Below are 17,581 nucleotides of genomic sequence, written 5' to 3' on the forward strand. Positions count from 1 at the left end.
CTATTATAAATAGTGCTGCAATAAACATAGGGGTGCACATGTCTTTTTGAATCTGAGAAATTATATTCTTTGGGTAAATTCCTAGGAGTGGGATTCCCAGGTCAAATAGTATTTGTACTTTTAGTTTTTTGAGGAACCTCCATGTTGCTTTCCACAATGGTTGAATTAGCTTACATTCCCACAAGCAGTGTAGGAGGGTTTCTCTTCTATTTTATTCTTTTTTGATATTACTATGATGGAAATGTTTCTTGATTTCATTTTTAGACTGTTCATTCCCAATATATAGAAACAGAATTGATCTTTGTGTACTGATCTTGAATCCTTGTGATCTTGCTAAACATGTTTATAAGCTTTAGATTTTTGTGGATTCCTTGGGGATTTCTACATACAGGATCTTGTCATATAAGACAGCTTTGCTTCTTTCGAATCTGGATGTGTTATTTTCTTTTTCTTGCCTGATTGTGTTGGTTATAACACTGAGTACAATGTTGAATAGATGTGATAAGAGCAGAACCTCACTGCCTTGTTCCCAATTTTAGGGGAAAAATTCAATTTTTCATCATTAAGTATATTAGCTGTGGGGTTTTGTAGATGTTATTTATCAGGTTGCGAATATTTCCTTATATTCCTAGCTTGTTGAAATTTCTTATTATAAATGAGTGCTACAGTATGCCAAAAGGTTTTTCTCTGTTATTCTATTATCTATTATGGTGCCTTACATTAACTGATTTCAGATGGTAAACCAATCTTCCATCTCTGGGATAAATTCCATTTGGTCATAGTTTATAATCCTTTTTATGGGTGGCTGGATTCAGTTTGCTAATATATGGCTAAATATTTCTGCATCTATGTTCATGAGGGATATTAATCTATAGTTTTCTTATTTGCCTGGCTTTGGTATTAGGATAATACTGGCCTCACAGAATTCCTTCCTCCTCTATTTCCTGATAAAGAGTGGAAAGGACTGGTGTTATCTATAAACATTTAATAGAATTCACCAGTAAAATAATCTGGGTCTGGTATTTTCATTATGGAAACATTTTTAATTACCAATTCAAATTAATTACTATATAGGTTGTTCAGATTTACTGTTTCTTTGAGTCAGTTTTGATAATTTGTATCTTTTTAGAAATTTGTTCACTGCATCTAAATTGTCTAATTTGTTGACATTAAATTGGTCATAACAATTCCCTTATAATCCTTTTAATCTTCTGTAAGGGCCATAGTACTGTCTTCTCTTTCATTCCTGGTTTTGCTAATTTGTATATTCTCTTTTTTTTTCTTGGTCAATCTAGCTAAAGGTTTGTCAGTTTTATTTATACTTCCAAACACCAAATTTTTAGTTTCATTTATTTTGTCTCTTATTTTTCTCCTTCCTATTTTATTGTGCTCTGCTCTAGTCTTTATTATTTCCTTTCATTGGCTTGCTTTGCATTCATTTTGGTCTTTCTGTAATTTTTTAAGGTTGCAGCTTAGATTGTCAGTTTCAGACATTTTTGGACAAAGGTGTTTAAAGCTGTAAATTTCACTCCAAGTATTATTTTATCTACCTTCTATAATTTTTATATGCTGAATTTTAATTTTCTCTCTGTCCAAAATATTCCAAAATCCATTACGATTTTTTTCTTTGCCCCCTTGAGTTAAGTAGAGCTGGTTGGCAGTATTTGTCAAATCTTACATACCTTGTTGATTTTCTGTCTCATTCTATCAATTATTTGATGTGGCATATTTGAAATTAGTTATTGCTGAATTTCCAATTTCTCCTTTATATGACAGTTTTTTGCTTCATGTACTTGTAGGACCAATTATTAGTTATGTATATACATTTACCATTGCTGTATCTTCCTAAAGTCTTGATCTTCTTATCATTATTAAATGACTCTATTTGTCTCTAGTAATATTTCTTGTCTTAAGTCTATTTTGTCTGAAATTAATACAATTACTCCATTTCTCTCATGGTTATTGCTTGCTTGATATGTTTTTTAATATCTTCTTACTTTCAAACTATTTGTCTTTGAATCTAAGGTGTGTCTCTTATAGACAGTGTATAGTTGGACTTGCTTTTTTATCCAGCTGGATAATCTCCGTCTTTTGACTGGGGCATTTAAACCATTTACATTTGATGTAACCATTGATATGCTTGGATTTACTTTTGCCATTTTGTTTTTTACATGTCTCTTGTCCTTCTCAGTCCTCTGTTCCTCTTTTACCACCCATTTCTGTGTTAATATTTTTTATTTATCATTTCATTTCTCAGTTTATTTTTTTTTGTATTTCTTGAGTGGACTTTCTTAGTGGTGGCTTAAGGGATTATAAAATGCATCTTAATTTAACACAATCTATTTAGGATTATTACTAATTTAATTATGGTCAAATATAAAAACTTTTCTCTAACATAGGTCCATTCTCTCCCTCACTGCTTATGCTATTACTATGAAACATATCTCCACATGTTTTAAAATTAACAAAATAGCATTATAATTATTGCTTTATGAAATCTTATGTTTTTAAAGATGTTAAAAGAAGAAATGAGAACAGATATGTTTACAGAGAATTTTATATTATCCCACATATTTATAATTTCCAGTGCCCTTTATTTTTTTCCCATGGACTTGCACTATTACATGTTTTCATTTTCTTTCAGTCTAAAGAACTCCATTTACTATTTATTGTAAGGCAGGACTGTTAGCAACAAATTCTCTCATCTTTAGTCAAGAATGTTTTTACTTTTTTTCATTTTTAGAAGATACTTTTGCTGGACACATTTTTTTTCAGCATTTTAAATGTCTACTGCCTTTTGGCCTCTACTGTTGTGGATGAGAAGTTAGCCATTAATCATATTGGTGTTCCCTTGTATGTGAGAAGTGGTTTCCCTCTTATTACTTCCATGATTTTCACTTGTCTTTAAAGGTCAACAGTTTGACTATGTGTCTAGTTGTAGGTTCTTTTGCATTTATCCTACTTGGATTTTGTTGATCTTCTCAAGTAAGTAAATGAATGTATTTTATCAAATGCAGGACTTTTTTTGGCCTTTACTTATTCAAATGTTTTTCTACTTTTTTCATTTTGTATATTTTTCTACCTGTTGTCTCTCCTCTCTATTATACATTAACTGGTATACTGATGTCCTATAGGTCTCTGAAGTTCCATTTATTTTTCTTCAGATTTTTTCTCTTTTTCAGACTGGGTAATATCTGTTGACCCAATTTTAAGTCCACTGATTTTTTTTTTTCCTTCTGCTGTTAGATCACTCCAGAGAAATTTTCATTTTAATTACTGTCATTTTCAACTTCAGAATTTTCATGGGGTCCTTTCGTAAAAAAATTAATTTCTATTTACTTGATAAGATTCCCTATTGTTTGATTCATTGTTTTCCTTTAGTTCTCTGAACTTATTGATGCTTTGAAATCTTTATATGTTAAACCAGTATCTGGGGCCTTTAGTCCTGAACGTAGGTCAAACATTCTGTTTCTTTACATGTCTTATAATTAAAATAAAAAATTGTACAGTTCACATAATGTATATAGCAACTCTGGCTTTTGACTTTTCCCTGAAAGTTGTTCTTGATGTTTTCTGCTTCTTGTTTGCTAATAATACTTGCTTGGGCTAAGTTTATGAAATCTGTCTTCCCTACAATGGACCACACATTTCTATGCTTATTTTTTAATCTTATTTCTAAAGCCTGGCCTTTTATAGGCGCTGTCCTGTATCTACACAGGTTAATAATAAGCTGATGATTATAAAGAAGTTGTGCCTGGGTTGATGGATCTGTGTTTAAGTAGTGGAAGGACATTTAAAATACACCCTAGATTTTACTTTCCACCAGACCTTTTCTGTCTCCTTTTCATATTCATGTAGCCTCAGGGCTGACAAGGGTGTATGGACAGCTTGGGCCCTCTTCATTATCCTTTCTGCATATGTATGACCTCAGCCTGGAATATATTTGCCCCAATCACAACCCTTTTCAGGCTGACAGAGTCGTTGGCCCTTCTGCTCACCGGCCACCAGGGTTGTTACTTCTCTTAACAATGCTGCGATGTGGGCGTTACTCATTGTTCTAAATCCAGTGAGCACACACTGACTATGGCAACAAAGCCGCCCATCCTCACAGCCTGCCCTTCCTGCTGAGGCGGGGTGGGAGTAGGAGAAGAACAAGAAAGATCCCAGATAGCAGCACTGCTGAATCCCACTATTATTGCCCAAAATTTAGCAGTTTTTAAAGTATAAACACTTCCTAGATTGATATATGTGTTTGGTCAGTTTCCAGGGTGCCAAAAATTTTGTGCAGGTTTATAGATGCTTTCAGAGAGAGGATCTGCTGACCTAATTCATCCATAGCTGCATGTCCCTTCCAGAAAATTCCATTTTATATATTAAAGGCCAATTTGTAGAAAGATGTTCTACAAATGAATCTCATTTTGGGAGGCTGAAAATTACCCCATTCTATCTTTAATGACTTATAATAATGGTAACATCTATATGATCTCAACAAATAGCTTTATAAAGTTTCTTCTCTCTGTAACAATACGAGGTGTAGCAATGATCCTCTGAAACTAAAGCAATTCATGTAATTAATGTACGCTATCGTGAGAAACTATTCCTTGGGAAAAATACTAATACTCATAACAAAATATTAATTATCACAGGGGATAAGAATTGTATTTTTATTTATGTTTTTGTGTAATTTTTATTTTGGTATCAAAGTTATATAATAGTTATCAGTCCAATGGCATAAAATTACAATGATAATCTTAGATGAATAGTCCATTGAGTTAGTTAAAGCTAAAATCTTCCCTTGTAAAGGATTAAACATCAAGAGTACAGACAGGAAGCAGAGTTTCTCTTTGGAAGGCCACACTGTCTTTCATCTGCTAGAGAGGGATAATTAAAGCCACAAATGATGATCAGAAGGCTGGACTCAAGATTTGTAAGGTAGAGAGAAATAACCAATAAAAAGTACATACGATGGACAGGAAAGGAGGAGCAATATGGTAACTGGATCAGAGTAAGGGTTTAGCTTTAAATCAGAAATACGGCCTAAAAAGTTAAACATTGTCTACATCCTAACAATATAACCCATTCTTTGGAATTCACGTCAACAGGAAATGTATAGGCTCAAGATAAAACTCCCACATACCCTATTTTAGCATTGATCTGAAGACAGCTAACTGGGAATAAAACTCCACCCATTTAAGAATTTAGGTAAAAGTGTTATCAGAGTAAAAGCATGTCAAACTGCATGCCATCAGAAGATAGAAGCAACAGCAACCATATCGCTTCAAGCTTAAGAAACAACATGCTCCCAGCTTTCTAGGACCTATTTGCATATAAGAAGAGCTTCTGTATAAAAATGCTTCTGAGAAATTTATATTATTCTGGGTCAGCACTAGCTGGGTGACCTTGGGAAAGTTACCTAAGTATAGAGTTCTAGTTTCTTATTTGTAAAATAGAAATTATTTTACCTTTCCCATAGGGTTACTGTAAGTATTAGATGAGATAATTTATAAGAAAATGCCTAATCCAATCCTTTTTATTGAGGGTATTTTGTTTTTATTTGCTATAAAGACAATCCAAATTCTTACCACTACTGTAGAAGAAGAAAAGACAATCCAAATTCTTACCAGTACTGTAGAAGACAGGGTTAATCTTTTAAGGTTTTCCTGTTTGTTTGTTTTTTAATAAATGAACTGCCATGATAAAGAACCTATTTAAAGTTATTTATTGTAAAAGCGAACACTGTATTTAGTATAGACAAAGCTGCTCACTGGATTGTGCAAATGTGAGTATAAAGTCTTAAAAATATGTCTTTCCATGTTTTTCTAATGGTAAAATTTTCTGTGTGCTCCTTCTTGGAAAGGGTATTTCCATCAGATATAAACTGCTGCTCCAAATTATGTGACAATTTAGCTCAAGGTCATTACCAACCCAGATGACCAAACCTGAAAAATATTGTTCTTATGTCAGAGACCTTGCAGAAAAAATGCTCTAATGGGATTAAAATGCCTCATAAAGAATTATGACATGAATAGCTCAAGAAATCTTAATTTGTAAAAAGGTCACAGAGTTACAAAAAACATCACTCATTTCAACTAATTAAATGAAATTTTAGTTAAACGACACCTTTAAATATTGGTATTGCAGCTGCAAGTGCATTTAAATAGCATTTACACAGATATAATTAGCACAATTAAACATGGGTAGAAGTGGAAACACTATTCTTAATTATATTGATATAATCAGTTTTATTAATGCTTTATAGCAACAAAAGTGGTATCTGACGGTAGCACACAATTCATTACTGAACCTAATATTAAGCATTTTACCATATCAAGGAATCTAAAGCTAGGTAATTGGGGAAAGAAACAATCTAATAATGAGTTCCTACCTGTGACGATACCATAGTTGGGAGGTTCAAGAATAACTCCATAAAACTGGATGATGTTTCTGTGACTGAGGACACTGAGTATTTCTGCCTGCACCAAAATCAAATACAAAATTGCATGAAATTTCACATTTATAAAAATATTATGCAATAGCTCTCCTATTCAGTTTTCTTTTACATGCATTTACAAGATACATATGTGCTCAACATGTATGTGATGCTGCAAACTGTCCCTAGCAGCACTGTTTAGATTTTTTTTTTTAAACATCATCCTTAGTTTATTCAAAAGCCACTGGAGGATTTTACAACTAAGAATAGTATGATGTGACGTATATATTTTTTTATTAAGGTATCATTGATATACACTCCTATGAAGGTTTCACAATGTGGTTACTACATTCACCCATATTATCGAGTCCCCCCCATACTCCACTGCAGTCACTGCCCATCAGTGTAGTAAGATGCCACAGTCACTACTTGTCTTCTCTGTGCTACACTGTTTTCCCCATGATCTCCCCCACACCTTGTGTGCCAATCATAATGCCCTTCAATCCCCTTCTCCCTCTCCACCCGCCCTACCCGGCCCCTCCCCTTTGGTAACCGCTAGTCCCTTCTTGGAGTCTGTGAGTTGGCTGCCTAGCAGTATTCTTGAAAGTTTAATAATTTCTATTGAAGTTTCCTGAAAATTGAAAAAGGAAATGGGGTTAAAGTGGCAACAACAGAGGTGCTTACTCACAAGCCAGCGGGATGTGACTAGTAGTGGAGGAGGATCTCTGAAGAGAGGAGATACCATATTTACTATCTTCCTGATAGTCAAATATATTTTTCTGTATAATGTCCCTAACTTCAGGAAGACTGAACTTCTATCAGTTGGATGAGTCGTCATGACAAAATTTAGTTAGATTCAGGTAGTATCCATTTATATTATTTATCTAATAATTCATTCAAAGTAAATTATTGCTCTTGTACTACATGCAAGGCACTGTAAAGGGTATAAAGGTGGATTCTTGACCTTCAGTGGTGATTTGACTGGGAAGCCATACTTTACATTTTGAAATGTATTAAATACTAGAAAATAGTCCTGCAGGGTGACATGGTAAAAAAAGAAATTATATTTACTAAACTTAGTAAAAACACTATGAAGCTTGCTTAGGTGGTGTAACTCAGTAGAAAACAGAAGTGTGAGGATTGGCAGAGTCAATGTGGAATAGAGAGAAAGGAAAATTACCACTTTTTGGATGAGACATTTATCCAGATTTGACAATGTTTTTCTTTTAGTAACACAGGTGTTGAAGCTGGTGTAGCAAAATGACACCTTCCCTCACCGAGTGTTTACTGTGTACAGAGGTTCCGTGTCCATCAAACAAGCTTCTTCTCATACTTAGTTCTCCAAGTAGGAAGAAAATGCATTAATTAAGCAGTGCGATTATTTATCTGTATGGAAAATCTATTTCTCATCAAGAATTACTAAATGAAGTTTGAAACTCATAAGGTCCTCATTTTTAACTGGCAGAGCAACTCTTTGTGCATATAGCATTAGAGTTCAATGTGAATAAAGCATTAATGTTTGGACCAGCATTTGTCAAAATGGGGAAATGTTATCTTTGGGATGTTCTGGTATATTTGGGGTATCTAAGCTGTGACTGTTAAAAATGTTTATATCAAAAAAGAAAAAATGCAAGAATATTCTGAATCCTTGGATTGCATCTTATACTCTGTATGACATGGGATTTTCAATGTACTAGTTAATTTGCATGTTTACATTTAAGATAATGCCAAGTGCTAACTTGGGAGAGACAGAATTTATCTTTTTAAGTGCTAGGAAGCATATCTAATAGCTCTTGAGTAGGCACAGGCTAATGTCAATATAACAACCATTATCTTGTGTCCCACTGATGTACTCATTTAAGAATTTTCATAATTATGAAAAACTACACTCTTGCAGTATAATTTGCAAGTAAAAGATATTTTATGGAATTTACATTCTAATTTAATAAACTAAGAATTTGATTTATCATGAAAACAACATACTACTTTAGAGTTCTGTACTAGATTCAGGGAAATGGGCTAATAGTAAACAGAAGTAAACTAAATACATAAGTGGTCTTTGCAATAAATGAAAGCCAAATGATATCATGATGTTCACAATTCAAGCAAACTCCAATAGAAATAACAGTGAAATTAACCAAATTCTGCACTAAAACACTGTGCTACTACCTCATAGAAAGTGGATATATTCTGTGGATTTGCCTTTATAGGAACCTGCCAACAGTTCATTAATGAAACTGTTGTAGTAAATATACAAATAATTTTTCCTTAAATTGTTGTTTCCCCATTTTCTTCCAGATATATATTCTGTGACACTCTTGCAAATAGACTGCTCATCAAAATAATGTGTTAGTGGTTTAATAAGTTCACTGTTAAAAAGCAAATGTAATAATAATGAAGGCTAAGATAATGGTCCACTGTGCCAAAAAACATAAATTTTTCTTTTTACACTATTAAACAAAATCCATTTATTTTCAGTAAATATAATTTTATGAAAATTGTTCACTTTATAGTTTTATTTTTATTCAATTAAAAAGTTTGTTTTGATTTTACAAGAGCAATAGCATAAGAATTTTTTAGTTTTATGTTTGTGTATATTCAAGTTACACTGAAATAATTTTAGTCAACATTGGAAATTCAGATGACCAATCATTTCTAAAAAAAGAATCTGTACATTTCTCAGTTTGCAAAATGCTTTTCTAGGGGCTCAGACAGATACTTGAGTGCCAGTGTTCACTGCAACTTATTCACAACAGCCAAAAGACAGAAGCAAACCAAGTGTTCATCATTTGATGAACAGACTTAAAAAAATGTGATACATAAACACAGTAGAGTATTAATTCAGCTATAAAAAGGAATTAAGTTCTGATTCATGCTACAACCTGGATGAATCTTAAGAAGATTATGTTAAGTGAGTAAGCCAGACACCAGAGGACAAATATTACATGATTCCGCTTACATGACATATCTCTAGTTGGCAAATTCAGAGATAAAGTAAATTAGAGGTTACCAGGGGTTGGAGAAAGGAAGGAATGAGGATTTATGTATAGTTATATAGCCTCTCTCTCTCATATACATATATAAAATAATAATTATTCCCAAATTACACAACCCAAGGTCTAAATATCCTTGGGATAAATAAGTAGTTTTCCAGAGTAAGACTTAAGGTTCTAAGACAAGACTGTGATAAACTCCATCAATTCTAACTCGGGCCCGAAGGTTCTCCATAGGATAAAGGGTCCCTCCCAATTTGAGTAACCACAGGTCTACCCATAAAAAGAGCTAATAATAATATCCTTATCAGAGCACAGAAATATCTATTCGGATTACTGTGTTTGGTCTAAGATATGTGACAGTACCTATTGTTTCAGCTGGAGCCAGTTTCTCTCTCCTTCCCTCCCTCCCTCCCTCTGTCCCTCCCTCCCTCTCTACTTCTTTCTTTATAGGAAAAATTACAGGGGTTTTAGTTTGTTATTAGAGCTGGGGAGAAGGTAGGGGTTTTGTTATTTTACATTATTTGGCATATCTATACACATATAAGGGGAGATGAGCCATTAGCGGTTTGCCATGTTTCCAGAAGTAAACCAGCACACAGGTTCCAAATGACTGATTCAGTCAGAAAGAGTAAGAAGTTATATACAATTTAACTAAATTAAACTAAATATCATCTTGTAAATAAATTTAAGTGAATTTAATAATAAAATATAATAAAATAAGATTACTTTAATTTTAATTTCTTCCTCTAAAGAACTTTCAAAAATTTTTAAATTAGATTTAAATTAATGAGTGTCTTCATTTTCAGAGCAATCCTTCTTCTTCAACGCAAACCTTTTCTTTTTCTATTTTGGTAATTTATTTAAAAATTGATATATGACTGACATATAACATTATATTAGTTTTAGATGTATGACATGATTCAATGTTTGTATGTTGTGAAATGATCACTACAGTAAGTCTTAGAGTTAACATCCGTTACCATGCATAGTTACAAGTTTTTTTCTTGTGATGAGAACTTTTAAGATCTACTCTTTAAGCAACTTTCAACTATACAATAAAGTATTATTAACTATAGTCACTACGCTGTATACTACAACCCCTTGATTTATTATCTGATAAGTGGAAATTTTTCCAACCTAATTCCAAATTTCTATTTGTTTCTTTAATTTTGGAGAGTTGCCATAAAATCCTTAAAGATTCTGTTTTAAAAGCTTGTATATTTATATATATATAGTCTCTATGTATTTATGATAAATATATGATAAATAAAATTCAATTCAATCCCTTTTGTGAAAGTAAAGGCACTGATAGCCTTCAATTGATCTACTGTTTATTGATCTAGCAACAGTACTCTAATGAAAGAAATAGTTTATGAAGACCCACATCATTAGCCTGGCAGGCGCTACTTATATCTTATATTGGGAATAGGCCTTTCTCCCTGCTGTCAACAGCTGTTACCCTCAACATAACGGGAGGATTGTGCCACACAGGGTCCACCCTTGTGCCCGTGATGTGGTACTGACAACAAAGACAGTAGATGTAGAAAGATACAAGGTATACTTCTATGTTTACAAATTCAATTGCTCCTTTTTTCCCCTGAGGCATGTAGTATTTAAAACACTACACCAAGGATCCTGATCTCCAAGTTCTCACCAATTCCAAGATTGTATGATTCCATCAAAGTATGACAGTCAAAGAAAGAAAAGTGTGGCTCATTCAGTCATTCAGAGGAAGCAGTCTCCTTATTGTACTGTGCATTCAAGGTCAAAGCTTTCTCCAAAGAAATACCAAATATACCAGTATGATCCAGGGTTAGAATATTCCCCTCAAAATTCAAGAAGATATGAGATGATTCCACATTTTTAAAAAATAAAAATTATATATATATAATATATATAGCAGCAAGGTAAGTAAGACAAAGGGAATATATATATATATATATATATATATATATCTATATATATATATATAGATGGAAGAGATACTGAGAAGAAATGAAACATTAAATATGGCTATTTCTAGGTAGCAGAAAGAATCATGAATGATTTAAAATTGTAATGTATTTCCCAAATTCTTTACAATAAGTTTATATGATTTTTTTCATCAGAAAAGGCAATATATGCATGTAATATATATAGCCAGAATATGTAAATATAAAATGAAAAATATTTATTTGCAATGAAATTCTGATTTTCCCTAGGACTGGATCATGAAGAAGTAAAACTCTTTCCTTATCTTCCCAGGACTGGCCATGGCACAAATAAACCAGTTTAGTTAACTTCTGAGCTATGAGTTTCTCCTGACTAGTTCTGGAACAAACTAGTGTTTGCCTGGGTTATTCTGGAAGAAGGCCATGAGACCAGAGATGTGGGTACTGGAAACTGAGTGTACTCTAGATCAGTTTCAACCTACTTAGTAGCTGGTTCAGTATTCTATTAAATGATCTTCTCTCCCTTCTTACATTGACTCCTGTGTCCTGCTGCCCCCAGGAAAGGCTTTTCTACTTTGCTCATCTTGTAAAATGTCTAGTGTAACACCACATGAGGGAGAAGGGTCAAATACTTTATATACAGGAAGCACTCAATAATATTTGAAGGATAAACTAACAAACAGTATTTGATGATAATGATATTTAGTGTGTTTAAACAACTGCTATAGAGAGTCTGTGCTAGTAAATGTTTACTCTAAACAACACAAGGAGAAATGTAAAATGCCGAAGTCTGGCTGCTTCAGTGTTCATTATGTTCCTTTACCTGCATACGGGTTATTATTATTATTACTGCAAAGGCTATTATTTCCTAAGAGTGACAGCCAATCGATACATAACCACAGTAGAGGCCTCATTTGAAATTTATGTTCACAAGCTCACTGTTGATTTAAACTTCCAGAATGCAGACCTGGACTTCGCCTCTTGGAGGCTCTGCAGTCCAAAGTAATCAAATGAGTGCAGTTTCTTGAGAGACCTTCCCTGCTTTGCTGTTCTCCAAGCACGTCCTTGCTTTGCCATTGTACTTTTTCAGATGCAGAATGCAGAAGCCTGCTTAGTCTTAAATCTTCCATTTTCAATTTTCTCCCCAATACATCTTGCCATTATTTCCAAACTCACCTCTGCAGGGAGGCTGGCCTTTGTCAGTCTGCACTCTTCCTGCCGGCAGTGTGGGCAGAACACTGCAGCAGACCTCCTCTGCCATCGTGGACACGTACCTGGTCCTGATTCCAGCAGCCAGGCAAAACACATCAACAGGCTGCCTGCTACCAACTAAATGCTCGTATTCCCCCCAAATTCCTATGTTGATACCTAATCCCCTGATGGTTGATACCTGATGGTATTTGGATGGGGAGCCTTTGAGACATGATTAGGTTGTAAGGGTGGAGACATCCTGAATGTGATTCATGCCCTGATGAAAGAGGCCCCAGAGAGCTCCTTCCCCCTTCTCCATGACAGCACACAGCAAGAAGATGGCCCTCTGAACCAGCAGGCAGACTCTCACCTGAAACCAGAAACCAAATCTTCTCATGCTTTAGTCTCAGACTTCCTAGCCTCCAGAACTGTGAGAAATAGATGTTTCTTGCTTATAAGCCACACTGTGTTTGGTATTTTGTTACCAAACCAGAAGCCTGAACAGACTAAGACATTCCTATTCCTAGGCTTGAGCCAGTGCCATAAAAGTCAGCAACTGAACCAGTTCTTTCATGAATAGGGTATGGTTGAGAAGACAGTTACCGGTTTTCTCTGTATAGCACACCTCCTATCTTCAACACACACAGCCCAGAAAGATTGTATTCAGCAGCAAGGTAATAAAAAGGGAATTTATTGATTTAAAAACTCATACTAGTATTTACAAATCTGCAGGGTCAAAACAGTTAGGTCTGGGTCTTTGAGGCAAGGCATAGATCCTTGTTGCAGGCTCTGTTTATGAAGGTGACTGAGTCAGAATGCTCAGTCTCAAAAGATTTATATGCATCAGATCACAAAAACCAGGGTCAAAAACAAGGAAATCCTGTTTAATTCTTTGCATTTTAACCCCAAGAATATCATGGCTAGAGGCACTTTCCTAAAATATAAACTTGATTCTTACACATATGGCAAGATAGAAAACCAGTCCCTTTCCTTCTAAAAATGCAGTGCTATAAGAACAATTTAAAAAATAGGCTTGGATGGAAAACTCTAGGCCAAGATGGTGGTGTGAGTAGGGCAGCGGAAATCTTCTCCCAAAAACATACATATTTTTGAAAATACAACAAATACAACTATTCCTAAAAGAGAGACCAGAGGATACAGTAAAACAGCCAGGCTACATCTACATCTGCAAGAACTCAGCACCTCATGAAGGGGGTAAGATAGAAGCCGCAACCCGGAGGGACCTGAGTGCTCCCCCAACCCCAGCTCACTGGAGGTAGGAAAGAAGTTGGAGTGCAAAAGGAGTTGAACACAGGACTGCTAAATACCCAGCCCTAGGAATCCGCACCGGGAGCACAGACACACACTGCATGGTGTGCTGGATACTAGGAAACAGAAAAGTAAAAGCTGCGAGTGGGTCCCCGCAGCCAGCTCCCCTGGGACAAAAGAAAAGCGAGTGCTTTTTGAAAGTCTTAAAGGGACAGGGGCCTCACAGCTGGATGGAAGCGTCCCGGCACACTCGGCCCAGCAGGCTCGGAATCCCGGGTATCTTCAGGCACCCCAGACCCTTGGGAGGCAGTGCAGCTCTGAAGACCCTCATGACAATAAGCACCCTGCCATTCGTTCCCCTGGCTGGCGCTGCCCTGCCACAGTGGCTAAGCAGCCAGAGAGCGGCCGCGCCCACAGCAGCTGCCTGGCGCGTAGCCGCCCAGGCCAGACCCAGAGGCCGGTGCTGGTGTGCAGCTGCCCGGCACAGGCAGAGGAAGGCAGGGCAAGGAGCGGAGGGGCATCGTTATCGCAGAAGAACACACCTGGTGCGCCTGCAACCCCCGCAGGGCTCTGGGTAGCCCCGATGGCTGTCCTGCCCATAGCACCTCAGGGGATTAACCCAGGGGCTGCTCCCTGTGTGCAGGTAACCGAAACAGGCAGCGGAGAAGGGCAAGGTGACCAGCAAGCAGGAAGGGACTTTGTTCTCCCAGATGACACACGCGCCACCTGCCTACAACTACCTCTATCGCCATCAAAAGGTAGAATAATTTGGACCAGTCTACAATCACCCAGACAACTCCCAAGAGAAAGCCTGGGGAGACAGACATAAACAATCTCCTGAAAAAGAATTCAAAATAAAGGTCATAACCATGCTGATGGATCTTTAGAGAAATATGTAAGACCTAAGGGATGAAGTCAGGAGGGAGAATACAGAAATAAAACAATCTCTGGAAGGACTTAAGAGCGGACTGGATGAGGTGCAAGAGACCACTAATGGAACAGAAATCAGAGAACAGGAATACAGAGAAACTGAGGCAGAGAGAGATAAAAGGATCTCTAGGAATGAAAGAATATTAAGAAAACTATGTGAGCAATCCAAACAACAATATTTGCATTATAGGGGTACCAGAAGAAGAAGAGAGAGAAAAAGGGACAGAAAGTGTCTTTGAAGAAATAATTGCTGAAAACTTCCCCAAACTGGGGGAGGAAATAGTCTCTCAGACCATGGAAGCCGACAGATCTCCCAACAAGGGACCCAAGGAGGACAACACCAAGACATACAATAATTAAAATGGCAAAGATCAAAGACAAGGACAGAGTATTAAAGGCACCCAGAGAGAGAAAAAAGATCACCTACAAAGGAAAACCCATCAGGCTATCATCAGACATCTCAACAGAAACCTTACAGGCCAGAAGAGAATGGCATGATATATTTAATGCAATGAAACAGAAGGGCCTTGAACCAAGGATACTGTATCCAGCAAGATTATCATTTAAATATGAAGAAGGGATTAAACAATTCCCAGACAAGCAAAAGTTGAGAGAATTTGCCTCCAACAAACCACCTCTACATGATATTTTAAAGGGACTGCTCTAGATGGAGGCACTCCTAAGGCTAAATAGATGTCACCAGAGAAAATAAAATCACACCAAAGAAAGCAGACCAACCAAATACTAACTAAAGGCAAAAAATTAAATCAGCTATTCACAAAAGCAGTCAAAGGAAACACAAAAGAGTACAGAATAAAATACCTAACATATAAAGAATGGAGGAGGAGGAATAAGAAGGGAGAGAAAGAAATAATCATCAGAGTGTATTTATAATAGCTTAATAAGCAAGTAAAGTTGACGGTTAGATAGTAAAGAAGCTACCATTGAACTTTGGTAACCACGAATCTGAAGCCTGCAATGGCAGTAAGTACATATCTTTCAATAATCACCCTAAATGTAAATGGACTGAATGCACCAATGAAAAGACACAGAGTAATAGAATGGATAAAAAAGCAACACCCATCTATATGCTGCTTACTGGAGACTCATCTCAAACCCAAAGACATACACAGACTAAAAGTCAAGGGATGGAAAAAGATAGTTCATGCAAACAATAGGGAGAAAAAAGCAGGTGTAGTACCAGTATCAGACAACATAGACTTCAAAACAAAAAAAGTAACAGGAGATAAAGAAGGACATTACATAATGATAAAGGGCTCAGTCCAACAACAGCATACAACCATTATAAATATATATGCACCCAATACAGGATCACCTACATATGTGAAACAAATAATAACAGAATTAAAGGAGGAAATAGAATGCAATACATTCATTCTAGGAGACTTCAACACACCACTCACTCCAAAGGACAGACCAACCAAACAGAAAATAAGTAAAGAGACAGAGGCACTGAACAACACACTAGAACAGATGTACTTAACAGACATCTACAGAAAATCTACACCCAAAATCAGCCGGATACACATTCTTCTCAAGCGCACATGGAACATTTTCAAGAACAGACCACATACTAGGCCACAAAAAGAGCCTCAGTAAATTCAAAAAGATTGAAATTCTACCAACCAACTTCTCAGACCACAAAGGTATAAAACTAGAAATAAATTGTACAAAGAAAACAAAAAGGCTTACAAACTCATGGAGGCTTAACAACATGCTCCTATTAATCAATGGATTAATGACCAAATTAAAATAGAGATCAAGCAATATATGGAGACAAATGACAACAACAGCACAAAGCCCCAACTTCTGTGGGACGCAGTGAAGGCAGTTCTAAGAGGAAAGTATATAACAATCCAGGCATATTTAAAAAAGGAAGAACAATCCCAAATGAATACTCTAAAGTCACAATTATTGAAACTGGAAAAAGAAGAACAAATGAGGACCAAAGTCAGTAGAAGGAGGGACATAATAAAGATCAGAGAAGAAACAAATAAAATTGAGAAGAATAAAACAATAGAAAAAAATCAATGAAACCAAGAGGTGGTTCCTTGAGAAAATAAACAAAATGGATAAGCCCTTAGCCAGACTTATTAAGAGAAAAAGAGAATCAACACACATCAACAGAATCAGAAATGGGAATGGAAAAATCACGACAGACCCCACAGAAATACAAAGAATTATTAGAGAATACTATGAAAATCTGTATGCTAACAAGCTGGAAAACCTACAAGAAATGGACAACTTCTGGAAAAATACAACTTTCCTAGACTGACCAAGGAAGAAACAGAAAATCTAAACAGACCAATTACCAGCAACGAAACTGAATCTGTATTCAAAAAACTACCCAAGAACAAAACTCCTGGACCAGATGGATTCACCACTGAATTTTGTCAGACATTTAGAGAAGCCATAATACCCATTCTCGTTAAAGTTTTCCAAAAAATAGAAGAGGAGGGAATACTTCCAAATTCATTCTATGAAGCCAGCACCACTCTAATACCAAAACCAGGCAAAGACCCCACCAAAAAAGAAAATTACAGACCAATATCCCTGATGAAAATACATGCAAAAATACTCAACAAAATACCTCAAGAGGGTCATACACCATGATCAAGTGGGATTCATCTCAGGGATGCAAGGATGTTACAACATTTGAAAATCCATCAACATCATCCACCACATAAACAAAAAGAAGGACAAAAACCATATGATCATCTCCATAGATGCTGAACAAGCATTCAACAAAATTCAACATCCATTCATGATTAAAACTCTCAACAAAATGGGTAGAGATGGCAAGTACCTTAACA

General features: G+C 35.8%; 1 protein-coding gene across 9 annotated transcripts in view; it reads right to left on the bottom strand.

Annotated features, from left to right (window-relative positions):
- MAP3K20 (mitogen-activated protein kinase kinase kinase 20) overlaps nt 1-17,581 on the bottom strand; it is a 189,207-nt gene that overhangs the window by 94,501 nt on the left and 77,125 nt on the right. For all 9 annotated transcript variants that reach the window (XR_012123698.1, XM_073218693.1, XM_073218691.1 and 6 more), the window contains exon 3: nt 6,386-6,473. Coding sequence is in view for 8 of the 9 variants with exons in the window: in XM_073218693.1 (XP_073074794.1) it covers nt 6,386-6,473 (88 nt within the window). In the remaining variant the exon portion in view is untranslated. The remainder of the gene's footprint in view (nt 1-6,385; nt 6,474-17,581) is intronic.

This window comes from Manis javanica, chromosome 12 (assembly GCF_040802235.1).
Source record: "Manis javanica isolate MJ-LG chromosome 12, MJ_LKY, whole genome shotgun sequence".
NCBI lineage: Eukaryota > Metazoa > Chordata > Mammalia > Pholidota > Manidae > Manis > Manis javanica.